This window comes from Papaver somniferum, chromosome 8 (genome assembly GCF_003573695.1).
Source record: "Papaver somniferum cultivar HN1 chromosome 8, ASM357369v1, whole genome shotgun sequence".
In the NCBI taxonomy this organism is placed as follows: Eukaryota; Viridiplantae; Streptophyta; class Magnoliopsida; order Ranunculales; family Papaveraceae; genus Papaver; species Papaver somniferum.
The window spans coordinates 124,076,405-124,102,691 of NC_039365.1; the positions used below are offsets into that span (position 1 = coordinate 124,076,405).

General features: G+C 37.0%; 2 protein-coding genes across 3 annotated transcripts; one reads left to right on the forward strand and one right to left on the reverse strand.

Moving 5' to 3' along the window:
- Window positions 1–23,545: 23,545 nt before the first annotated feature.
- On the forward strand, window positions 23,546–24,414 carry LOC113304834. The gene is made up of 2 exons (XM_026553975.1): window positions 23,546–23,708; window positions 23,844–24,414. The coding sequence occupies exons 1-2, from the start codon at window positions 23,609–23,611 to the stop codon at window positions 24,260–24,262; spliced, it is 519 nt and encodes a 172-aa protein (XP_026409760.1). The 5' UTR covers window positions 23,546–23,608; the 3' UTR covers window positions 24,263–24,414.
- Window positions 24,415–24,540: 126 nt separating this feature from the next.
- LOC113304831 (universal stress protein PHOS32-like) lies at window positions 24,541–26,015 on the reverse strand. Of its 2 annotated transcripts, none has more exons than XM_026553973.1 (3): window positions 25,509–26,015; window positions 25,330–25,415; window positions 24,541–25,053 (listed from the first exon to the last, which is right to left on the reverse strand). In XM_026553973.1, the coding sequence occupies exons 1-3, from the start codon at window positions 25,855–25,857 to the stop codon at window positions 24,769–24,771; spliced, it is 720 nt and encodes a 239-aa protein (XP_026409758.1). In that variant the 5' UTR covers window positions 25,858–26,015; the 3' UTR covers window positions 24,541–24,768. The 2 variants fall into 2 exon arrangements, with proteins under 2 accessions (XP_026409758.1, XP_026409757.1); XM_026553972.1 differs by having other exon boundaries at window positions 25,330–25,421.
- Between the last annotated feature and the right edge of the window lie 272 nt (window positions 26,016–26,287).

Here is a 26,287-nt window from a genome sequence, read left to right on the forward strand (position 1 = left end):
AGATTTTGTTTATAAACTACGAAAAAAGAAGATTTTGTTTACTTTCTCTGAGGAATTAAGTCATTGTAATTTCATCCTCCTGGACGCATAACAGATTGACTTTGAAGAATAATTTCCACAAGAACCATTAAAGAACGAAAGAAAAGGTAAAAATGCTAATGAAGCGTGAACACGCTTTGTGAACTAGTTAAACATTATCCATCATTTACTTAGTAAAAACTAGGAACATATTCATACTTCATCACCGAACTTGCATAAAGTTTTTTTAGTTCATGCAACTTAAACACAGATAGAGTACTAAATCACCATAACTAACAGTAACAAACATACATAAGACACACTTAATTGACTTTTACTTGGATGTTATACTACTAGCCTTTGCGTAAGTTACGAAAGTAAGTAGAAGGGTCTTCCACAAAGTCATCCCTATAAATTCTAGCATTTCTTCCAGGGGCTTTCATTGTCTTTCTATTAGAATCAGAACTACCAGACATGAGGTAAGAAATTCCCCATCCTACAAGTGCCACACCCACCGCTGCAGCAACTCCAGTTATGACATCCGATCCTTCATTAGCTGATGATGATATTTCAGTGCTCTGATTCTCTCTTACAGATGATGAATTTGAAGAGGAAGGAGCAGTACATCTAGAATATTTACAACCTGGCTTACTTTCGCAAGAACCTATTGTACCCTTTGATGTTTGAATGAACTGTGATTGTAGAAAGGGTTTCAATTTCATTTATAGACAACTAAATGAACCCATAAGAGTCCAGAGATTAGTTGAAGCAGTGCGATATTAACGAGGTTCATGCATGCCTACGAAGTGCAATCACTTAATTGGCTCATTTGGGTGGCAGCCTAGCCATAACTAAAAAGGCCACAGTACCAACGTAAAGATGGATGATAACAAACGACAAAAATAGTCGGTCAAAGTTCAACTCTAAAAGCCAAAAGGTAAGACCAAACGATGAAACGAGATGTCATTTTGCTAATTCAAAGTCTAAACACATATTTAATTTGTAATGTCCAAGACTAATAAAGATCAGAGATGAATGATGGCATCTTGCCAATGTGGTATGCATGCGCATGCACAGTTTTCAATTAAAGAAAAAAAAAGGATAATTCAAATGCAGTCTATATATAAATGCATCACAAAGGTTTAAGTAGAAACCAAACTGAGAGTAATTTGTGGAGAGAGGGAAATGGGTTCATCATTTTCTAGCTTTGGTAGCTTTGTTGTTGGGAAACTTAATGATTATCTTCCTCCCAATGGCGTGGCAAATGCAACAGATTTAGCAATTCCTTATGCTAAGAACATTGGGAGCTTTGCAGTAGCGAATCGTTGGCCGATTAAAAATTTTCTTATCCCCAATTCCTTCTTGGGGAGAATAGGTGCGACAATTCTGATGACCTTCACTGGAAGGTGGCCGATGCTGAACATTGGGGTCGCTTATTTGTGGAGCAATTTTCCATTCAAGATGATGAAGGCTCCTGGAGCTAATATACGTATACCAAGAGCATTGTTTGAGAGAAACCCTTCTGCTTACTTTAGGTATCTCAGAGGAAGAGGTAGATGGTACTGGTGGTTATGGTCAATGATAAGTAAATGTGTCGGGTGCAAATCGCTTAAATGAATTAAGATTCTTGTTATGTTTGTGGCATTGCAAATGTGGTGATCTTATTTTTTACAGGGGTTAGTCCACGAGTGAATTGGAGGGAGTTTAATGTATTTTGAATCTTGGGGATTTTGAGGGAGTGTAGGAGAGTATATGAAGTTTGAGAGAGTTTAGTGTTTTGAGTGTAAGGAGTTTGAGAGACTCTTCCAAAATTTCTACTTTTTTGAGAGATTTGGAGTGAGGCAAAAATACACTACAAACTCCCTAGAACTCCCCCAAAAAAACCAATTCCCTAACATTCTAATTTTTACCACTAACAGTGAGTTTAAGAGTTTCTTTCAAACTCTCCCACGACTAACAGGGTTTTCTAGGGAGATTGGGAGACTCTTCTAAACTCTCCAGTCTCTAGGGCTGCACAACGGGTAGGGTGGGTAGGATATGGCCTATACCCGTCACCCTACCCGTTTACTGGCGGTTAAGAAAATCTTTACCCGCCAAATAATGGATAGGGTAGGATACGATTAAAAAACTGGCGGGTAGGGTAGGGTTGGCGGGTATGGGTAGGGTATGTGCACTACTAGGTAGGGTGGGTAGGATATGGCCTATACCCGCCACCCTACCCGTTTACTGGCGGTTAAGAAAATCTTTACCCGCCACCCTACCCGCCAAATAGTGGATAGGGTAGGATACGGTTAAAAAACTGGCGGGTAGGGTAGGGTTGGCGGATATGGGTAGGGTATGTGCACCCCTACCAGTCTCCCACAACTAACAGGGGATTCTGTGAGACTCCCTCAAACTCCCCCACGACTAACGGGAAAAAAATCGACTACACCCAACTCCCTTGAGGACTAATGAAATGAATTTGATGTTAAATTTTAATTATTACATGAAAGTAGTTTATCCAGTATCTTTGGTTTTATTTTTATATCTACTCGTCGAATTGCCATCTAAACTGCTTGATCTGTTTTCGGTAATTCGCCATAACTCATAAGCTAATTGCACCTTGTTTTATACCTTTTTGGTTAAAAAAATTTTCTCGACTTTTTTGGTTAACGGTGGTTTAGATGTTCGAACATTTGATTTGAGCAGCAGATGTGCATCTATATATATTCCGCATTTGACCATGAAACTTGATCTCAACCTCCTATTGTGTACATTTTAGTCTTTGAAAGCTCTTGCTACTTACTAGTTTCTTCCAAATCCATTCCTTGTTTAGGAGCTGTTCTTATTCTGCAGAGGGGGAGACGTGAAAACCGCAATCAATCTTTCTGGACAAAATTGAGGGTTTATCAAAAAAAGTCATTTCTTACTAGTTACTTCAATTGTGGATGTTTGAATTTTACAGGGGAAATAGTACAGGAAGAAGTCACTCTTGCTACTAAGAGTTGTTCATATTCTGTTGTGAACATACTGCAAAAATCTTTTCCTTATGTGAAGAGATTTATGCTATTTTTGGAAAGCCAAAAATTTATCAAAGAACATCCATCCATACTCATCTTTGAGTATTTTTTGATCTCCCTTATAGTGATGAAAGCCCTGCCTTTTTTTCATTTACAGAACATTACATTAATGAAGGGATCACTTTCTTTATTTTTCTTCATTCATTTATAGACAACTAAGTGATGCAGGCATACTACAATTCCAGAAGATTCCGCTTAGAGGTTTGGCTTTCATGGTTTCCTAGTTTCAGTCTTTCTTATTTTTAGGATTCTTTTAGATTTCCTTTTAGTTTTCTGTTTCCTAATTTAGTTATTCTTCAAACCTATATAAAGGCTAGATTAAGTCTTGTAAGATCTATTTATTACTCAATCAAATTATTAAACACAAAACTTATCTTTCTCTTCTTGCTTGAATTCTCTTCTCTTCTTGCTTATAGCAATCTAGTATTGCTTTTTTTTACCTTGTTCCACATTAGTTGGTATCAGAGCTTTGTTTTAGGTTTTCATCCTATAACTTGATCCTTTACATCGCTTCCGCAACACCTTTTCATTCCTTTTAAGTACACAAAAAAAAAATGACTGCTCAACCAGTTACTCTAGCAGCAATCGAAGCTCTCATCAAATCTCATACCGAGATTTTGGCAAAAAACATTACTGAAGCTCTTGAGAAGTCCATGGAGGACAAATTAGGGTTAAGAGATACCAAGCTTGAAACCATGCAGAATCAACTTTTGAAGCCGATTCGTGGCACTGGGGATAAGAAAGATGGCATGAACGTTAATTTTGAGGAGGACCCTATGCCAGAACTTCCAAAGGCTCGTGACAGTTCCCTTGTTAAGTTAAAGCAATGGGTATGCTCTAAAAGGACTGGTTTGTCTACGAAGTTAGATGGAAAAGATGTTTGTCGAGGATTAAGATATATATCACTGACACGAAACCCATTAGTTGAGAATATTCAGTCAAATGTCAGCAACTCTCCTGAGGAGATACTCCAAAATCCTCCTACTCCAAAATTTGACAAAGAGGTGGCTGGGTCTCCAAAAGCCACTGTAAATCGTTTTAACTGCTTGAATGAGGGTATCACTTCTTCTACACATGGATGTACTCTGAAATTGTCAAGGACTTCCAAAAATCTCGTTACTTCTCCAAGGAGAAAGAGAGTAGAGGTCCAAAGTGTAGCCATTGCTGAAACGTCTGCCAGTTTGCCCAAGAGGAATGTTGTATACCCCTCAGTTGAACCATCTTTTTCTAAGTCAAAACCTTATGAAGGGGAGAAAAGCTGTATCTGGAAAAAGTCTCGCATGCATAGATCCACAACGAAGACAGGGGAGCAGGTTAAAACAGTTTGGTCGGATGTGAATGGGCAATACAGTCGGATGGATGATTCTTCGGAAAACAACCGTCGAATCCTAGATCAAATCCGAGGGGGTCATGAATCTAATAGACCAAACAAATTTGCAAGGAGTGAAGAAATAGATATGTGCATCAGTGATTTAGCGGTATCTCAACAAGAATCAGAACCTTACACTGTAGGATGGGTTAATGCCTCTAGCACACAGAAGATTACTCTTCAGTGTTATGTGTCATTCTCTTTTGAGGGTTATGAAGACACAGTTCTATGTGATGTCATTAATATAACGGCAACCCATCTTCTTCTTGGCAGACCTTGGCAATACGATCTTCACGCGGTTCACAATGGATTCGAGAATACTTACACTTTTGTTAATAATGGGAAAATCAAGGTTCTTAGTCCATCCAATTCCACTTCAAACTCTTGTGCGCAGACTGATGCTGTCGTAGCCACTGTTATTCGTTCTTTGCACCCACAACATTCTTTACATTCCCATGAAGATTCTAAGCCTATGATTGAGTTGCCTGCAAAGGTGAAGCCTTTATTATTTCAATATAATGTTTTATTTCCAGATGAACTACCAACTGCATTACATCCTTTACGGAATATTCAACACTGCATCGATTTTATTCCTGGAGCCTCTTTACCAAACCAAGCACACTATCGCTTGAGTCCTGCTGAGCATGAGATATTACAGGGACAGGTAAATGATTTGCTTACAAAGGGTTTGATACGACCTAGCAACAGTCCTTGTGCCAGTCCTTCCTTCTTGGTTAGTAAAAAAGACAATGGATGGAGGATGTGTATCGATTGCAGAGCATTAAATCGCATCACCATTCCTTATAGATTTCCGATCCCGCGTATTGATGATATGATTGATTTACTGTCGGGCTCTATTATTTTTACTAAGTTGGATTTACGCAGTGGTTACCACCAAATACGCATTCGAGGTGGAGATGAGTGGAAAACAGCATTCAAGACACGTGAAGGTTTATATGAATGGCTGGTCATGCCATTTGGGTTATCTAATGCACCTAGTACTTTTATGCGACTTATGAATCAGGTTCTCCAACCCTTTCTCAGTAAATTTTTTATTGTCTATTTTGATGACATACTAATTTTTAGTCGCAGTGAGCCAGAACACCTCCAACATCTTTCACAAGTGTTTCAAGTTCTTGCTGACAACTCTTTATATGTTAATTTGAAGAAGTGTACCTTCATGGCTTCTTCAGTAACATTTTTGGGATATGTGATTTCTACTGATGGTATTCATGTCGATCCTTCTAAAGTTCAAGCAATTGAAGATTGGCCAGTTCCTACTTCTATTCGTGATGTTCGTAGTTTTCATGGTTTGGCTTCTTTCTATCGAAGATTTGTGAAGAATTTTAGCTCTATTTCTGCACCTTTGACTGACTGTCTCAAGAAGGAGAAGTTTGAGTGGACGTAAGCAATGGATAAAAGCTTTATTCTTCTTAAAGAAAAGCTTTGTATGGCACCAATTATTGCACTTCCTAATTTCAACAAGCCTTTTGAAATAGATTGTGATGCATCTGTTGTTGGTATTGGTGCAGTATTATCACATGAGGGTCATCCAATTGCATATTACAGTGAGAAGAATTCAGATGCACAAAAGAAATGGTCTACATATGAATTAGATTTATTGGCTCTTGTTCAATCTCTTAAGCAGTGGCATACTTATCTTATACATAGGGAATTTGTTGTCAACACTGACAACCATGCTTTGAAGTTTCTGAATACTTCTGCTAAAGTTAACAGAATGCATGATCGATGGCTTTCCACACTCAACAAATACATTTTCTCCGTGAGACATAAAAGTGGCAAATTGAATCAAGTTGATGATGCCTTAAGTAGAAGAAGTCATCTATTAACTACAATTCGTAATGAGAGTTATGCATTTGACTATATCAAAGACATTTATCCAGAAGATGAAGATTTTGGCAAACTATGGGATCAATGCAGTTCTCAAACTCATGGGGTTGATGATTTTCTTATACAAGAAGGTTTTCTTTTTAAAGGGAATCGATTATGTATTCCTCAAGGGTCTTTACGTTTACATCTTATGCGAGAATTACATGGCAGTGGTCTTGGTGGTCATTTTGGGAGAGATAAAACCATTGCCCTGATTGAAAAAAGATATTTATGGCCATCTTTGAAACGTGATGTACAAAAGTTCGTACAAAAATGCATGGTCTGTCAGAGAGCAAAGGGTACAATTCAAAATACCGGGTTGTATACTCCTTTACCAGTTCCTGATGCACCTTGGGTTGATATAAGTATGGATTTATACTTGGTTTACCTCGTACTGCTAGAGGTAATGATTCTGTAATGGTCGTAGTTGATCGTTACTCTAAAATGGCTCACTTCGTGGCTTGTAAGAAATCAACTGACGCTTCTAATGTTGCTTCTTTGTTCTTTAAAGAAGTAGTAAGATTGCATGGGGTTCCAAAGTCTATCACTTCTGACAGAGATACCAAATTTTTGAGTTATTTCTGGAAAAATTTATGGATGCGCTTAGGCACAGTTCTATAATTCAGCACAACTTCACATCCGCAAACTGATGGACAGACTGAGGTTGTTAATAGATCACTTGGGAATTTGATTAGAGCTAAGTGCCTGGATAATAGTAAGCAGTGGGATGTGTTATTGCCACATATGGAATTCGCTTTTAACACTTTTGTGAATCGTTCTACTGGGAAAACTTCATTTGAGATTGTGTACTCTAAAGTACCTAATCATACTCTTGATTTGGTAGCCTTACCCACCACACAGAGTACAAACACTGCAGCCGACTCTTTTGTAGACAAAGCAACTGAATTACATAATGAAGTAAAATCTAAACTGGAGAAGTCCAATTCTAAATATAAAGAGGATGCTGATAAACACAAGAGGTTTAAAACCTTCAAGGAAGGGGAGCTCGTGATGATACATCTAAGAAAAGAGAGATTTCCAGTGGGTACTTATAACAAAACCAAGATGAAGAAATATGGTCCTTTCAAGGTTTTAAAGAAGATCAATGATAATGCTTATGTTATTGATCTACCAAATGATTGGAATATCTCCAACACATTTAATGTTCAAGAGATTTTTACGTTTCATGGTGACAATGAACTTCTGGTTTGTTTGGACAACTCGAGGACGAGCTTTACTCTAGAAGGGGGGACTGATGCAGGGCATACTACAATTCCAGAAGATTCCGCTTAGAGGTTTGGCTTCCATGGTTTCCTAGTTTCAGTCTTTCTTATTTTTAGGATTCTTTTAGATTTCCTTTTAGTTTTCTGTTTCCTAGTTTAGTTATTCTTCAAACCTATATAAAGGCTAGATTAAGTCTTGTAAGATCTATTTATTACTCAATCAAATTATTAAACACAAAACTTATCTTTCTCTTCTTGCTTGAATTCTCTTCTCTTCTTGCTTATAGCAATCTAGTATTGCTTTCTTTTACCTTGTTCCACATTACTAAGTGAACCCATAAGATTCCAGAGACTAGGTTCATGCATGCAGCATGCCTACGAAATGCAATCGCGTATTGGCTTATTTGGTGGCAATGTAACCATAATTAAAGCGGCCACAGTACCAACGTAAAGACGGATGAGAACAAACGATAAAATAGTCAGCCAAAATTCTACTCCCAAAGCTAAAAGGTAAGACCAAACGATGAAAGGAGATATATGAGGTTATAATTACTGTTTCCACAACCATTTTAGGTGATCAGCTCAAGTGGAATGTGAATGTTGTGGTTACCTACATAATGCATTCATTGACGACGTACCTGGATGATTCTTTGAACCTCACATTGATACCTGCAGAATTAAACTTTACCAGACCAACTAGAGGGGTCAGGGGTCTCAGGTCGTTACTGTCTATGTTTAGGAAAGCTATGGTTACCTTGAGCAAAACAAAAATCACATTCTCATAAATCAATAACCAAAATAGTTTTCTGGGGTTAATATTGCATTGCCCAGTCAAAATTACAATCGCACCCACAAATGATGTATAACGAGCTTACAATCTAACCCAAAAAAATAAAGAAAAAAATGACGAGAGCAAATCACAACACAAGATCTATAGTGGTTCGATAATGTGCCTACGTGGAACATTTGGTTCAACCGGGTTCCTTTGCTGGTAATGGCAGTGACCCGTTAAATTTCAGGAATAAATTCTCAATTCGGAAAAGCTTAAGAATTAGGAATCCAATTCGCTCAATTCTGGTTCAGTCAGTATTTCTTCTTCACCTTCTTCTGTTTGAGTCTTGTTGGAGAAAGGATTTGCTAATTCAAAGTCTAAACACATATTCCGATTCAAAATTTGTCATGTCCAAGACCAAGACTTTAATAAAGTTCAAAAATGAATGAAGGCATCTTTCCTATGTAGTATGCATGCGCATGCTGTAGGCTAAGGTCGGTGATGAATTTGAGTTTAAGTTAAACTCAAACTTGTTTGGGTCGGTGGAGAGGATTTTGGATAAACCAAAATCAGTCGGTCACAAGAGTTATGGTAACTCTTAGTGGTTTACTTGATCCTAAAGTTTAGGACCTTAATAGCTAAGTTTAGAAAACCCTAAACTTGTAGGATAAGTATATGTCTATTATATAAGGAGGCCTATGATATGAGTTTTAGCTATGGAATCCTCAAGGAAATTCTGCTTAGAGATGTGAGGAATTCATCCCACCTTTTGGGGTGGATATGTGAGAGACCTAATGGTGGAAGGAGTACATCATTATGGTGCTTATGGGATATTTATCGATGTTGGAAGATATGTCGTTATGGGGTATTTGTATGGAGATGTTGGTAAGACATCTTGTTGAGGAGAAGATCATCTTGGTGGTGCTGGATTAGATTATTGGTGTTGAGATAAAGGCGTCCATGATAATCTATATCAGGGTATGCAGAGAAGATCGTCTCGTTGAGACGGATAATGTGGTAAACATTATCTCGTAAGGGTGAAGACACTATTTTGGATTTATAGGGCGTTTGTGAGAGTTCTTGTGTTCGGTCACATTGTGGTGAGTCGATTAATTGATTATTCAATTCTTATGTAATTCTCAATTGGTGGTTCTATAATAAATAAAGAGGTCGTACCCGTTTAGTGGATGTAGACAATATTCACACATCGTGTATATTGTTGAACCACGTTAAATCCATGAGTACTTTATTTCTTGTTGCTTTTGTTTATGGCTTGAATCTGTTTGGTTCTCTTTCTCTTCTTCATATCCTAGATTGTAGTGAGGTTCATGGAGCAATCCGAGAGATCAAGTGTTTCTTGTTAGCTAGTTTATTTCCGCAAGATTAATTAACATGTGTATATGCCTCTGAATCCCAACAATTGGTGTCAGAACTTTAGGTTGGATAGAAGATTAGAAGAGAGAAGTTTTTTGGGTTTTTATGGATTGGCAGAAAATTTTGAAGACGAAGGATTTGGTTTCATCAAGTATGTGAGGATTTGATGTTATAGCTTCCGAAGATGCAGATTTTGATGTTATCAAGTATGCGTAGGATTTGATTTCATCAGTTTTTGGAACAAAGCAACGTAAAGCGTACTTCTGAAGGAATGAGATTATATCAGGTGATTTGCATTCGATATGGTCAAGATGTATGGTCTTGATGTTAGTGGTGCTCTACATTGGAGATTTGACATTGATACTTATTGAAGCATAAACCATATGCATATCTTCAAGTAAGTTTATTTATTCTCTATACTTCGTACTATATTCTTGGAATTGTTTGAAAGAACTGCATAGATTGGTTTTCAATTAATTGATGTTTGCTTGGCAAGACACAAGAAGGCAAGAATATCGTAATTGGGATACAAATTTTTGGTTTATATGTTGGTGGAAGTAAAGATGGAATGTTAGCATGTCTAAGTCTCATTATTGTTCCATACCAAGGGAAACAATAATTTAATTATCAATCGTCATCAGTTGGATTATGTTGTTGTTTGTCTTTAACCTGAAGTTAAAGAATGTGAAGATGAATTCATACTCGTTCTGCCTTAGTTGTTTATTACAATAAGGATTTGGGGAAATATCGTAGTAGGTTTGTTTCGTAAGTATTTACCGTTTTCCAGGGTTTGATATGTTCCAGAAGTGAAGAGTTTGATTTTCAGTCTGAGTATTTGAAGCACGTGGCTACAAATAGTTGCAAGACATTGATCGTTGGATGAGATGTGATATTGGTTGTGGTGGATCTATGGTTTCTTATTTTTATATAAGAAGAAGTTTTTCGACACAGTTTGTAGGGTTTGTTTGTCTGTGTTGAGTATGGCATTGTGTCGGGTAGAACAATGTTTTTGGAGTTTCTCTCGTACTGTTTCAGATGGAGAAGCTAAATAGTTTGTGATCTTTTGATTATTATCAATGACGTTCAGTCGAAGAGTTGTTTTTGGTTATACACCATTTGAAGTCGATCGGAGATGGTTGAAGTTCAAGACCGTTTGGAGAAACAGGTTGGTCTATTTGTGTTGTGGATACGTTCCTATTTTGGTAAAGACCCGTTGTGAGGAATTAAAAGGGTATCGCTTGGACACTTCAAGATTTTTAAGAATAAAGATACAATACTGCAGATTATTTTTGGTGGTGTGGCTATAGAAGCTAGCGCATACTATTTGGAGAAAACATGGTGCATGAATTCGAGAAGGGCTAAGATTTTGGCGTTTTTTTCTATCAACCTTTATTATCCATTGGCTATTTGATTTCTTGAAGATCAGTGTGAGACTTTCTGTTGGAGAGAGCTACATTATAGCAATGATAATATTTGGGGTTTGCTCGTCTGCTACAGATTGAAATTAATTTCAATAGTGACAAAGCCTGTAGAGATGAAGGTAAATACTTATATTGAGAAATTTGGTTTAGCAACGATTTAATTTCCGTCAAGTTAGCATGAGAAAGTAAATACAGCAGCGTCTTGAATTGCTTGGAGCTTGATAAAGTTACCAAAGGTTTCAAATTATGGATGGGTGTGATTGGGTCTTTGTGTAAAGGACGGATTATCAGATTTCGAACGTTGGTGTATGTTTGGAGCAAGATTGGGAAAGGGATATGCACAAGGCAGAATGTGTAACTTTATATATTGTTACGACGGTAACAATGAATTATTGGACATTAGTCACAGTGCTATCTGAGTCCGATTGTGTTGTGGTTTGACTTTCGCGATGTCGAAACTACATGGTTGCTATGAAATTGATAAAATATTGTCTTGACAATTATGTTAAAGCCCGTAAAAAGGGAATTGTTGTCAAAACCCGTTGAGGTTGCTGAAGTGGTGAAGATGATTGGTGTGTCATCTATCGAAGTCTCTGTGAAGCTGGACATGTGTTTTGGTATGTATGCAATGGTTCAAGATATGATGAGATTTCGTGGATGAGTAAAACTCAATTGGGGAAATGTGGTCGTGGAATCATGATCCAATCAGAGATAAGATCGTAAATCAAGATTCATAGAGATGAGCTCGAGATTGGTACAAAGTGGCAATGATCCGTGGATTGGTTGTATTTGGTGCATAGTTAGAGTCATGCTCAATATGTTTTGGTACATACAAGATGGTTAGTTTCTTGGAAGATAACACAAAGGTTGGTCTATTATAAACTAACGCAAGGTTTATCGTTAACTCGCTTTGGAGGACATGCTCGTGGAAAAGAGCAAGTATGTGATCAGTTGTTTAAATAATAAATTGACTCGGCTAGAGTTTAGAAACGAATATGAAGACTATGGTTATGATAAGGTAATTCTTAGGCATACGCATGAAAGCTACTGTGGTAGTTTTATTTGTTGATCGATTAGTTATGGATGTCAACCCTAACGGATGTGATGCGCAACTTGGAGTTAGTTGCTTAGAAGAGCGGAACATTAACTCGGGTGGAGCAAGGAAGGCCAAGGGAGATGTGTTCGTAGTATGAAGCAAGTTCAAAGGCGGCAAAGGCTCAAAGGCGCATAATGACTGTAACTAAGTTCGATGGTAGCATAAGGACAACGATTGTGTATGATCTGATTGAGTTGGCATGCAATACACATATAATGATGCCAATCAATGTGGGGTTGTGAACATAAAGGAGTAAGGTGTATTTTCTCAAGATGTTGCATAACGGATGATCATATGATGATTGTTGGTTTGATGGTCAGGATTTTTCGCCGTGGTGGAGATTTGTACAATCACAGATAGGTTGGATTGTTAAGTCTGAGTTATTGACGTTCAAGTTTGGTTTGTTCTCTTCTGGTGGAGGTTCTATGGAACAAGTTTGGGTGAACTACATTTTCGGTTTGATTCCTATTGAGGATATGTAGACAACCAGTGATGGTGCAATCGATATGCAGAAGATGGAGAGATAACATGTTAATCGTCTCATGCATAAATGCATGATCCGAGGTGGAGAATTGTAGGTTAAGGTCGGTGATGAATTTGAGTTTAAGTTAAACTCAAACTTGTTTGGGTCGGTGGAGAGGATTTTGGATAAACCAAAATCAGTCGGTCACAAGAGTTATGGTAACTCTTAGTGGGTTACTTGATCCTAAAGATTAGGACCTTAATAGATAAGTTTAGAAAACCCTAAACTTGTAGGATAAGTATATGTCTACTATATAAGGAGGCCTATGCTATGAGTTTTAACTATGGAATCCTCAAGTAAATTCTCCTTAGAGATATGAGGAATTCATCCCACCTTTTGGGGTGGATATGGGAGAGACCTAATGGTGGAAGGAGTACATCATTATGGTGCTTGTGGGATACTTATAAATGTTGGAAGATATGTCGTTATGAAGTATTCGTATGGAGATGTTGGTAAGACATCTTGTTGAGGAGAAGATCATCTTGGTGGTGCTGGATTAGATTATTGGTGTTGAGTTAAAGGAGTCTATGATAATCTATATCAGGATGTGTAGAGAAGATCGTCTCGTTGTGATGGATAATGTGGTAAACATTATCTCGTAAGGGTGAAGACACTACTTTGGATTTATAGGGCGTTTGTGAGAGTTCTTGTGTTTGGTCACATTGTGGTGAGTCGATTAATTGATTATTCAATTCTTGTGTAATTCTCAATTGGTGGTTCTATAATAAATAAAGAGGTCGTAGCCGTTTGGTGGATGTAGATAATATTCACACATCGTATATATTGTTGAACCATGTTAAATCCGTGAATACTTTATTTCTTGTTGCTTTTGTTTATGGCTTGCATTTGTTTGGTTCTCTTTCTCTTCTTCATATCCTAGATCGTAGTGAGGTTCATGGAGCAATCCGAGAGATCAAGTGTTTCTTGTTAGCTAGTTTATTTTCACAAGACTAATTAGCATGTGTAGATGGTTGTGAACCCCAACACATGCATTATCTCCAAAGCGTCAAAATCAAACTTTGAGTTTCGATGATTCAATGCTCAGTTTTCAATTAAAGAGAAAAGGATAATTCAATGCACGATTGTTTTGTTGATAAGCCAAATGCAATCTATATATATATACATGCATCACATAAGTTGAAGTAGTAGAAACCAAACTGAGATTTGGGACAGAGAGGTAAATGGCTAATTCAACATTTTCTAGCTTTAGTGGTTTTGTTTTGGGGGTACTTGAAGATTATCTTCCCAATGGCGTGGCGAGTGCAACGAATTCAGTAATTCCTTAGGCTAAGAACATCAGGAGCTTTGCATGGGCGAATCGCTGGTCAATAATTTTTTTTCTTATTCCCAATTCCTTCTTGGGGAGAATAGGTGCGACAATTATGATGAAGCTCACAGGTAGGTGGCCGATGATGAACATTGCGTTCATTTATTTGTGGAGCTATTTTCCATTGAAAATGATAAAGGCTCCTGGAACGAATCAATGCATTCCAAGAGAAGTGTTTGAAAGAGACCCTTCTGCGTACTTTAGGCATTACAGAGGAGGAGGTGGATGGTTCTGGTCGTTGTGGTCGGTGTTGAGCAAATTTTTCTGGTGCTGAAAATGAGTTATGATTCTTGTTATGCTTGTTTCGGCCCTTACAAATGTGATGGTTTTATTTTCTGTAATGAAATGGAATATGCATTTGATGTTAATCTTTGATTATTATGTAGTTTATTCATTCAGTATCTTTGGTTTCAGGTTTTCAGCAATTCGCCTGTAGGAGTGAGATATCGCACATGTTAGTAAGTATGCGAAGTGAAGACTATATAACTTAAACGAGGGAGATCGCACACAGCAAGGTTGAGCTGACGTAATGGATGATGTCAGCATAGTCACGAGTAAAGTGTGAAGATCTGTGCGAAGTATGGTCTGTGCGAGAACGAGTGATTGTACATGAGCGAGTGTATCGCATAGAGATTCTGAAAATAAAGGATCTCTTAGCTGTCATCCACTATGTAAGATCTTATATAAAGAGGAGAGGTTATTACTTGTGGAGGAGTTCTTTTAGTGAGGTTAGATAAGAAATCAGGAGAGAGAAAGTAAATCTAGGAGCAAGTAAGATTGTTGTAATACTTGTATCCATCTTGTAAAACGACTTAAGTCTTGATAATCAATGAAGAGTTTAATGATGATTACCTAATACTGATTATAGTTATAGTGCAATGTGGCTGTGAGGAAACTTGCAACTACATTTTTGGCGCTAGAAACAAGGAATGATAAATCTTGTTAGTAAATCCATTGAATCTTGGAAAAAGTAAGATCTGAAAATTGTGGAGAAAACTTTTAATTCTTTAAAATTAAAGATGGTGAGAATCGGGTCTACTGTTGAGCAAGGAACAGCGGCTAGAATGAGCAATAGAATCGCAGAAAGAAGAAGAATTAAAAATCTTGATCACCAAGAGGAAAGAATAGAAGAAACTCAAGAAAATGAACTCCAACATGAACCTCAGCCCGAACAAGAGCTGAACAACGATATTAATTATGATAGAGTGAGTGTTCATACTTCTCAAACAAGTTCTACTGGAGAAGAAACACAAAGGACTGGAATACCAGGAAGGATTAATGGAAATCAAGAAGATATGACAATTGCAGAACTTAGACAAAGATTGATTGCAGAACGGTGAAGAGATGACGAACAGCGTGCGAATTTGATTCGTCAAAATGATGATCTGAGAGAAGAAAATCTTAGGTTACATGAACAGAGATCAAGAAGTGCTACAAGGTCAAGATCAAGGTCAAGCAGAAGTTCATCAAAACAAAGTCAATCTAACCGTGAAAATGATAGGCACAGACATCGCATGGAAGTTATTGAAGAAAATTCTCAAGAAAATAACAATTCACGGGATCAACAGGAGAGAAGACGTACAATTCAAGATCGAGGAACTAAACGATATGAACATCCACGTAATCTTCTTCATCACACACATCATAATATTGAAAGAGAGGAAGATGATCCAAGACAAGAGCGTATGATGTTACATGGAAGAGAAATGGTGAGGAATCAGTATGAGTGCGAAGAGGAGATTACGCGTGTGAAAGATGAAAGAAATAGACAGAGAAGAAGAGAAGAAATTGAAGAGAGAGAATTGCAGGAAGCGTTACGTCAAAACAATCATGACAATAGATTAAGACGACGCGAACGTTATCGCATGGATGATAGAGAACAAAGAAGAGATGAATAAGAGAGGCATGATAAAGTGCATAATGATATGAACATTGAGAGATAAAGGTGTAGGCGAAGAAGAGAAAAAGCTGAAAAATGCGAAGTACAAGAGGCAGTACGTCAGAATAATCATGAGAATAGATTTAGGCAAGCAAGATTAAAAAGAACAAAGCGAGAAGATTTATATCAAACCTTAGGTGAAGAAATTTTGAGAGAAATGGCAGAATTAAGAGAAATGATGACTACACGAAGAAATGGTGGAAGGAGACAATTATAAGAAGCAATAGAAGAAGATGGAAAAACTCATTTTACAAGACAAATCCAAAGGGCAGCAACACCGTCCAAGTTCAGCTTACCAGTATTTACTAGTATATTTGATGGAAGTGCTTGTGCAATACAACATGTGAAATCCTACACCCGATCTCTATTACAATGGGAAAATAATGATGCAGTCATGTGTAAATATTTTGTTGCGATCTTGGCGGGAGAAGCTTTTAAATGGTTTGAAGGGCTACCAGTACAATCAATTGGGTCATTTCACCATTTACGGAATGTCTTTTTAGGAAAATACATCAGCAATGATATGTCAAGACCAGGGATTGAGACAGCATTCGGGCTTCGCAGAAGAACAAATGAGACTTTGCGTCATCTAACAACACGCTGGAGAACCATGTGTAGCGAAATGGGAAGACGAGTAGATGAGCGACACCCTATTCTTGCATTTATCAATGCTCTCTTTGCTACAGGTTTATTGTATACACAAATCTTTCGGATAAAGGATACGATAACAATGTCAGAATTGCGCGAATTTCAAGAAGAGTACATAGCACTTGAAGAGAAACAAAGAGATATGGAGTCGTACCCAGTTGCAATACCATATGCGAAGGGTGGAAATGCAAGTTTACTTCCAAGATTGACAAACACTGTTGCGAGTACATCGCAAGGGAATCAAGGAAGGAATGTTGCAGAAATGGAACAAAAACTGGTAGCCATGGGTAGTGCAGATCAAGCAGAGTTTGAAAAGCAACATCAAAATCGCGGAGGTACTGGTACGATTCAACCAGGAAGTTCTGGAGGTCCACAAAGACATTATAATAAAAAAAACTGGAAGAATAACGTAGGAGCAGATAAATTTTCCAAAGTTGAATACCATAGTGGATAAGATATGGGAAGCTACCATCCTAATGGAAGATATTCCAGAACCACATAATGCAGGAGACGAACCACCACCAGGGAGGAGGAGTAAATAATTTTGTGTATATCATAGATTTCACGGTCACACAACAAGTAACTGCAGAAATGTAAGGAAAATCATATTAAGGATGATTGAACAGGTAAAGTTGAACCATTTCTTAGCACAACCAAAGAATTTGCCACCACCACCACCAAGGGGAAATGAGTATAAAGCGGATAATGGAAAGAATGTTGAAGCAGGTGCGAAAGCGAAGAACATGTATTGTAATTCGATTATACATTCATTCAAGAATATAGAAGATTTCCATGATAATATCTTAAGTCGGGTGTATGCGAGAGATGTTGAAGGCAAAGAGATCCTAAATCTTGTGAAAGTATCACCATTAAAAGAATGGCAAAAACAAGTTATCTCATTCAGTGCGGAAGAAATACCAGGCGGAGGAGAATCACATAAAATGTCCATTGGTGGTAAGATTATGAATTAATCCAAATCCAAAAGTAGAGGATGATGAAGAGGATGAAGCAAATACATGGGATATGAATAGAATACTAATAGATACTAGGAGGTCTGTTGATATCCTTTTTTATCACACATACAAAACTATGGCCGGAAGAGATGACGAGTTAATTCCTTCAACATACAAAATTTATGGATTTAATGGAGCTGCGAACAAGCCAAAAGGAGAAGTGACAATGCGAATTCGCTTACAGAACCTATCAACGTACATTGTTTTCTGTGTAGTGGATGTCGAATCACCTTATAATGCTTTAATTGGTAGACCATGGTTACACAGTATACTGGGGGTGGCATCGATATTTTATCAATGCATAAAGTTCTCTTTGCCTAATGGCATTGGAATAATCACAGGAGATACAATTGCAAGCAGAAATTGTCAAGAAATTGACATTGATAAGTACGAAGAAAGAGAAAGTAAACGAAGGAATTGGAAACAGCGCATCGCAGAGAGTCAAAGAGCTTAGAAATTAATGATAGATGCAGTATATGAAGTTGCAAAAACAAATGAGCAGAATACTGAAGCAGAATCTTCTGCGAATAACAGTGCTAAGCGAATCAGAAATATTGCTTCTACAGAAGAAGGAAGCATACAGGGGCAAAAGTTATATTTTTAAGACAAAAACAAATGATATTAAGAACCTCGCATAGAGGATAATGAAAGATTATGCGAACTAATATTCTGCAAAACATTTGCAAGCTTAAGGAGATTCAGCAATTCAAGAGAAAAAATGAGTAGTATGAGGAATGCACATGTTATTTTTTTTGCGAAACAAAAACAATAAAAAATCTTTGTACTAGAGTTGTGAAAACTCAAACATTGGAAATATGGAATGAAAAATTCAAATTTCATATAGTGATATTGCGTCAAAGAAAAAAAAAGAGTTAAATCTTTAAATAAGACCTTAAAATAAGGAAACAAAAATGATATTCATTATCAGATAGACTAGGAATCCGAATATGGCGTGCAACCTAGTTCGCATACATGCAAGAGGCAGAAAAGTAAGACCTATCGCACGTCATAGTCGGAGAAACCTAGAAAGCATGACTCAAGGGAAAGCAACACCGACCCTGGAACTTGAGTTGTGGAGATTTGGGGTAAGAATAAACGAAAATGCCCATCCGGGAGAGATACCTTAAATTTTCAGTCTAAGGTAATAATATTAGATTGAGAGCCTAAGGTGAGAAAGTCTCTCTGAAGGAGTGCAGAAACTTGAACAGGGCGCCGAGGTACCCGGTTGAGTCAAGAGTACCCGGGGCGTCTGGAGCGTACCTTGACATTCTTGACAAGTCCTGAATATAATGCACTCGGTCCGAACATACCCCACCTAGGGTGCAGCCTCACAACCATAAACCTCGTCGTTAGTGTATGCGAGACTGCGAAATCAAATGGTTGTTGAATTACCGGATGGGAAGAGCCATAACCTTAACCCGGTAGAGGTAATCTTCCTTGAAGGGGCAATCAGAGAGGAAGATAAGGATGGCACCCTCCATTAGGGAGCTGAATTGTGTCAAAAGACGTAAATGTCATGATACTTTTTACTCACGGGAGTATTAAGACTTGTCATATTTATGCGATAAAACCTGAAGAGGTAATAATACAAGAAAAAGGTAAGACGAGATCAATGGGTCGATACACTACAGTGTAAAGACTACCTGCGATCTCGTCGCTCAGAAATACGGCAACATAAGACCTTTACATAAGAAGGCAAAATAAGACCTAAGAGAAAAAATTATTGAAGCTAATGCGATAATGTTCGCACAAGAAGAAGTTTATGATAAATGATATAAATCATACTTGGCCTATCAAGATGCGTCAATTAACAAGAGGCAAGAATGGGAATGCAAAGGAAATGTTAATTGCCCCATTTAATAGTCTAATATACATGCGAGAAATAATGTTTTCAGCATGAACACGAAGAAAAGAAGATTTGTATTAAAAGGATGAAAGTTAATATCTTCAAGATATACAAAAAGAAAGAAGAATTTACACACAAAGGAATTTGTAACAAAAAAAAAAGGATTAATCTTCATTTCCTTCATCTTCTCACTCAGCATCAAAATCACTAACTTCTTCTTCAGAATCTTCATCTTCTCCATCACTGATTATAATATCAGGAATAGGTACATTTTCAGGAATCTCTGGAAACTTATACTTCGATACAGGGATATTATTCTCTAGACAGACTCGTTTAACAGCAGCTATACGAGCGCGATTAGCATCATTGATGTTGTTTGAAACCATACGGGTCCAGTTTTCCTTCAATTGCTGGTACCTGAAGTTGCGATTAGAAGATTCTTCTTCTTTAGCAGTTAAGCGAGTTTCTAAATATCTAATTCTCTCAAGATAATCCTTCTCCTTCACCGCGAAATATGAGCAAGCAAGTTAGAACGACGTAAGATGTTATTCTTGAAGTATGAACAAGCATTAAAGAACAACAAATGACCTTCATAATTGGAAACAATGTCTGCGACCAATGCGGAATGCTCAGTCTGAAGGCTCACATTTACACCTAAATTATTTCTAGCATCATTCAGAACTCTAGCAGCCCAACTAAATTCAGCTTCACTCTCTATAAGCAGTTTAGATCGAATTGAATTTCTTTCTTCAATGAGTGTGTTCCTTTCGCTCAAAGCTGAATCACGTTCTTTTTTAACTTCGATAAGGGATTCTTAGAACTTTTCTAGTGCTTTCGCACCATTAAGAGTGATCTCATCTTTTTCAGTAATAAGTTTATTCCTCTTCGCTTCCAATACTCGAATTGTTTCTCTACTTTCATAAAGATGATGTTTAAAGCTATTGAATGAGGTTAATGAATTTCTATAGCTTTGCCTAAGGGTAGCGTATTTCAACCTTAATTCTTCCGAGCTAAGGTTCTCAAATCCTTGAGTGGGATAATTATTTAGGGAAGAATTGAGATGCTCTAAGAGAATTTCAGCATCAGGGAGATTAGCTGCTTCATCTGAAAGGTTATACAAGTCTGCGAACATAATAAAGTAAGAAGTGCGAATTATCGCATAAAAGAAGAAGAATGAAGAAAATGATAATTACATACCAATAAGTTCATTATTTCTTTCTCGATCCTGGCGAATCAGTTTAGAATTAGTTGAGTTCTCATCTTTAAGTTTGGCATTCTCATTTTTCAGCTTGAGAAGCTTCATTTCATAATCCACAGAAATTGCATAAGACAAACGAGTTCCCTGCGAGAGTGTAAAGAAAGCATTATGAGTAAAGAGAGGGGATACTAAGGAAAAGTTAAAAATAAAGTTGTGAATATTACCATAGCGTTAAGTGTAAATTGGAGATCTGGGTTTATCGCAGAGGAAAATCCACGAAGAGATGAATCCTCCAAATTAGGAGTGATACATACATTTGAGACCATTTTAAAGGCACGATCCATTCATTCATGATCAATAGTAGTCAGCATATCCCTAGAAAAAAGGTTTGATAATTCTTTCGCATACGAATCAATTGATGAATCTTCTTCAGGAGCGAGAATGTCATCATTAGTGGATTCCGAACTTGAGGAAGAATCATATCTTTTGCGCTTGTTAGAGAGATCAACCATGGACGAAGTCATTTTGGATGAAGACTTAGACACGGTTTTCTTCAGAATATTCTTACCCTTTCCCGAAGTCTTATCACCCAAAGATTTCACCTATGCGAATGACCAAGATAAGAAACAGAGGCAACAATATTGTTAAAATTAAAAAGGATGTTTCTTACTTTCTTATTCTGCGAAGGTGATGCATTGTGTGAAATTTTGGCCTTCTTAGTAGCCTGCAAAGGGAAAATACAGGAAAATAAGAAATTAGAGGAAAGATGATGCGAGATTGAGAATACTTATGCGAAAATTACATACCACTTTCTTTGTCTCACTCTCGGAAAATGCGAACTTCCAAGGTTGATAAGAAGAAAGATTATCAGGAAACGGAAGATCAGAACCATCCTCAACTTTACCAGAAATGTAAGGACATTCTAAAATAGTGGGACAATTAAGCCAGCTTGAATCATTAGATCTGCGAGCACTGTTATTGGATTTATCATTCCAGTCAACGTCTCACATGATTTTGTTATCTTCAGCAATCCTGTCTTTTCTTCTTAAGAGAACGGCCCATTTAGTTGAATTACTTTTCATAAGCCCAACATAATAATGATTGAAGAAATTTTCAAGAGTATATTCAGTGGGATCAATAACTTTATCGCGATACAATTTGTTTCGAATCTCATAAGGGTAAGAGGACTCTAATCCAGCTGCGCGACGAGAATATTCTAATCGCATCACCACTCAGTTGAAATATTCCCCGTGCGAATCTCTCATTAGCAAGAATTTTATAGAAAAGGGGAATTTCAGGGTTATACAGGGGAACTGGAAGAATTTGAAGTTTCCCTAATGAAACAATGACTCTATGATTACTCCACTGTTCAGAGTTGATCAAATTAAAATTAAGTTTGGAGGAATAATCAGTTGATGGAGGAAGAGAAAGTGTATAACCTTTCGAATGAAGTTCGTCCTTTAATTTGGTAAATTCTGTCTCCATCTTTTTACCAGCAGGAGCCATTAAAGAATGGGAATGGAGGTTATTTGATAAAGAACAGTAGCAGAGAAGATGAAGAAGAGTAAAAAAGATAAAAAGAATGAAGAAGAAGATAAAGGAAGATATATAGGGAAAGTGTGTCCCGTTTTTCAAAATTTCTTCTCATTAATGCGAGAAAATGAATGGATAGAAACAAGCGGTTAAAAAGACGTGTCAAAAAATGAACGGTTAAAAAGACATGCGTAAACAAGGGAAGACGGAATTCCGGAAAATTGTCGGCAAAGCAAAATGTGAAAAGACAAGCATATGCGATAATATAGGGTGGGAGTTTCTCATATCGCTCACCCTGTAGAATAAGCGAAATGAGAAGAGGCAGAATGTAGGAGTGAGATATCGCACATGTTAGTAAGTATGCGAAGTGAAGACTATATAACTTAAACGAGGGAGATCGTACACAGCAAGGTTGAGATGACGTAATGGATGATGTCAGCAAAGTCACGAGTAAAGTGTGAAGATCTGTGCGAAGTATGGTCTGTGCGAGAACGAGTGATTGTACATGAACGAGTGTATCGCATAGAGATTCCGAAAATAAAGGATCTCTTAGTTATCATCCATTATGTAAGATCTTATATAAAGAGAAGAGGTTATTACTTGTGGAGGAGTCCTTTTAGTGAGGTTAGATAAGAAATCAGGAGAGAGAAAATAAATCTATGACATATAAGATTGTTGTAATACTTGTATCCATCTTGTAAACCGACTTAAGTCTTGATAATCAATGAAGAGTTTAATGATGATTACCTAATATTGATTATAGTTATAGTGAAATGTGGTTACGGGGAAACTAGCAACTACATCGCCATTAACTAAGCACCTTCTTCCAGACATTTTGGTTGATAGTTATTTTTATTGAATATTTGATTTAAGCAGCAGATATATTTGTTAGTAACTGTAATTTTGATCATTTGGCAAGTTTGGAGTATTTTTTGGTCTCTCTTTTTCCCACTTATAATTATGAAAGACCCGCCTTTTTTCATGTAGAGAAACATTACATTAGTGAACAGATCACTTTCTTTATTTTTTATTTTTTTTTAATATTATTGAAACTTCGAAGAGATCACATTTTCCCTTATCTTAATTAAACGAACGAACAAATTAATAAGATTACATCCTTTTTTTGAGCATACACATTCAGCATACTGATTGTTGATTCATTGGTTTGACACTCACTGATCTTGGTCCTACCAGGAAATGATGTTTGAAGGTTTGTTAAGAAAGCTTAAACTTCATTTTGAATTAAAAAATTCACTAAGTTTACTGGTTGTTATCCTATATATGTACTCCAATCAAGCTATGGACGTTGAACATTCTATGTGATCATAGATAGAGCAAGCAAACAAGTATTAATTAGTTATGGAGTTTCTTTGTTTCATACTAAGGAGCAAATTTCTTGTACCACTGATATTGCTGCTGCTAATCTCTCTGGGGTCCGGTTTTGATTCTACTGACGAAGGTATGTGTGATATAAACGAGCACGTACGTTCCGTCGAGAAACTTGAATTTTGCCTCAATCTTGATCTCTACACGTTTTCTTGTATGTATAATACTGCAATGCTTAATCATTTAAAGAGTTTTCTCTATGCTGCAGATCAGAAAGTTGGAACCGTTATCAGTCCCTATGTTACGAGCTATTTGAATTTTACAGCGGCAAAAATTGATGAAATAATATGTTATTATAAGAGGTTTTTGCATTTCGTAGCTGAAGAAATAGTTCCTTGGATTAAAGATCGTTATGTTAGATATTGGAACTTTACAGCGGAGACAACATTACAAGAAGTCATTGCTTCTTTTAGGAATTTTAATATTTTGTTGATAGATCAAAAGTTCAAAGAATATTCATACTTGTTTGTCTTCAATGGTTTGATCATTTTGAGTGTTTGGTACTATCTTTCACCACCAACTAAGAGGATCAAAGTCTACAGAAGAAAGCACAAGATATCCAAGGCAGCTTTGAGAAAAACCCACGTTTTTATTTCTAAAAACTCAGAGAAAACAAAAGCAACATAGGACTGCACGGTGGTGAGGGTTGGCTGCCGTGGTGGTGGTGGTGACATCTCCATAAAATAAAATAAAAAACATACTTACATTACGTCGGGGTAATGTGTGTAATTGGAATTTTTAGTAATTACATTTCAAATAAATCTCTTTTCTTTGTACGATCTATTTTGTGTTGGTCGGAAATTATTCTTATACAGTGGTTCTACTGTATCTAAGTTTTTCTTTTTTTTTTTGTTTCTGCTCTAAAGCCTGTTTTTATAACTAACTGTACGTATGAACAAAGCTAGTTCAGTAGCAATAACAAACAAAGTAAATGTATCAAGATAATGCTCAACTACACCACATTGTTAAGGCTTGAGAACCAGCCTTCTTCATGTACAAAACTCTTACGTCACTGAACAATCACACGTCCATTCTCTTTTTGAACATCCTGTTTGCAAATCATCCAACACTAAATAAATTGGTTCATTCATTGTGCATAGACACTTTTTGTACATCTAAATTGTTGCGTACATTCAAGCCAACAACCAAAAATCTTTGTGATGTTTGGTCGTAATAAGATACCCTCCAACTTTTCTGTTGTTTCTTCTCACGCCAATTGTCATGCAACTGGCATTATCAATACAGTATTCAACGACACCAGCACCAATTCGACTCCCTGCCCACATCATTACTAGTCGCCAAGTCATTGATCGCTTCTTCTGCCCGAGTATCAATAGTGTCACCCCTTGGTGTTTTGCTTCTGCTACAATGGTTGGCCCTTTTTCTTTTCCTTGTACTACTGCAACTTCAATTTGTACCTGTATAGTAATACCCATACACAAAGTCATTGGAAATCCTAATTGAATGGGCTAAAAAACCTTCATAAATGCCATGTTAGTTTAGGAAAGCAGTGCAGTTTACAAATATCACCAATGAACTTGAGAAATGGCATTACTAGAGGAAATATGTTTAGAAAAAACTACATATTTACACAGTATTAATCGAATTTTCAGTGATATTCTTTAACGGAATTCCCTGCTTTTTCTATTTGCAAACGATCTGTAACTTCATAAAGCTAGCTGGTTACAACTTACCTTGGGTCTTTTGACATGGCACATGCTCTTCAGGGAGTAAAGAAGTTCATATTCTTTCGCGTAGACTTCCGTGTTCGTTTGTTCACCTGTAACTAATCAGAACAACTTTGAGAACCAAAATTTGAAGAGATGCTAATGGAAAAGTTTGCAAGAGAAAAATGTTAAAGAAAAATCCTAACCATTGGAACTAGTAGGCTTGGTGACATGGAGAAGAATGATAGTATCGTGATTCTGAATAGTATGTGAGAGAGCCCATTGAATAGCACCTTTAGCTTCAAGACTTGAATCAACAACAATCATAATTCTTCTGCCAACTAGTACTGATGAACTAGTTTCATTCCCCATTTCTGCGCCATTGATACTTGAAATTGTCTTCTCATCACTATTGTCTACAAGAACACTATCTTCATTTGCATTTATTATAGATTTAGAAGCGGGTTTTGATTGAACTAATGGTGACCGGACTCGGAAATGCGTCGTAACCCTACTCAAACAAAAGTTCGGCGACTTCGCCCCAGTCCGACCCATCTATGCATCTAGAGTTCAATGTGAAGAAGCAGAAGCTACTGCAAGAGTCAGGTCCTAGACTATCATCTCTTGATCAAAGGTAGTAGTTATCTAGAATTGTATCTGATAGACTTATTTTTTCTTCTTTAGTTGTCTCTCCCATCATTTTTCTTCTTTTCTTTTCCTTTAATATCAACTTTTGAACATGGTGATGAAATTGTAGGCCTATTCATAATTGTAGTGTTTACTAGCTGTTGTTGTGGTGGTGGTGGGCTTCCAAAAGTGAAAGTAGTATAAAACTATTAATTTCGTAAAGAAATTGGAGAAATAACTTCACTTCTGTTCTGGTACTCGTTGAACATATTTACTTACTCCCCACGTGGTTTGTCTATTGTTCATCTCATACCTAGAAGAACACTTGACCTTTGGATTGAATATTGTCATTGGAGAA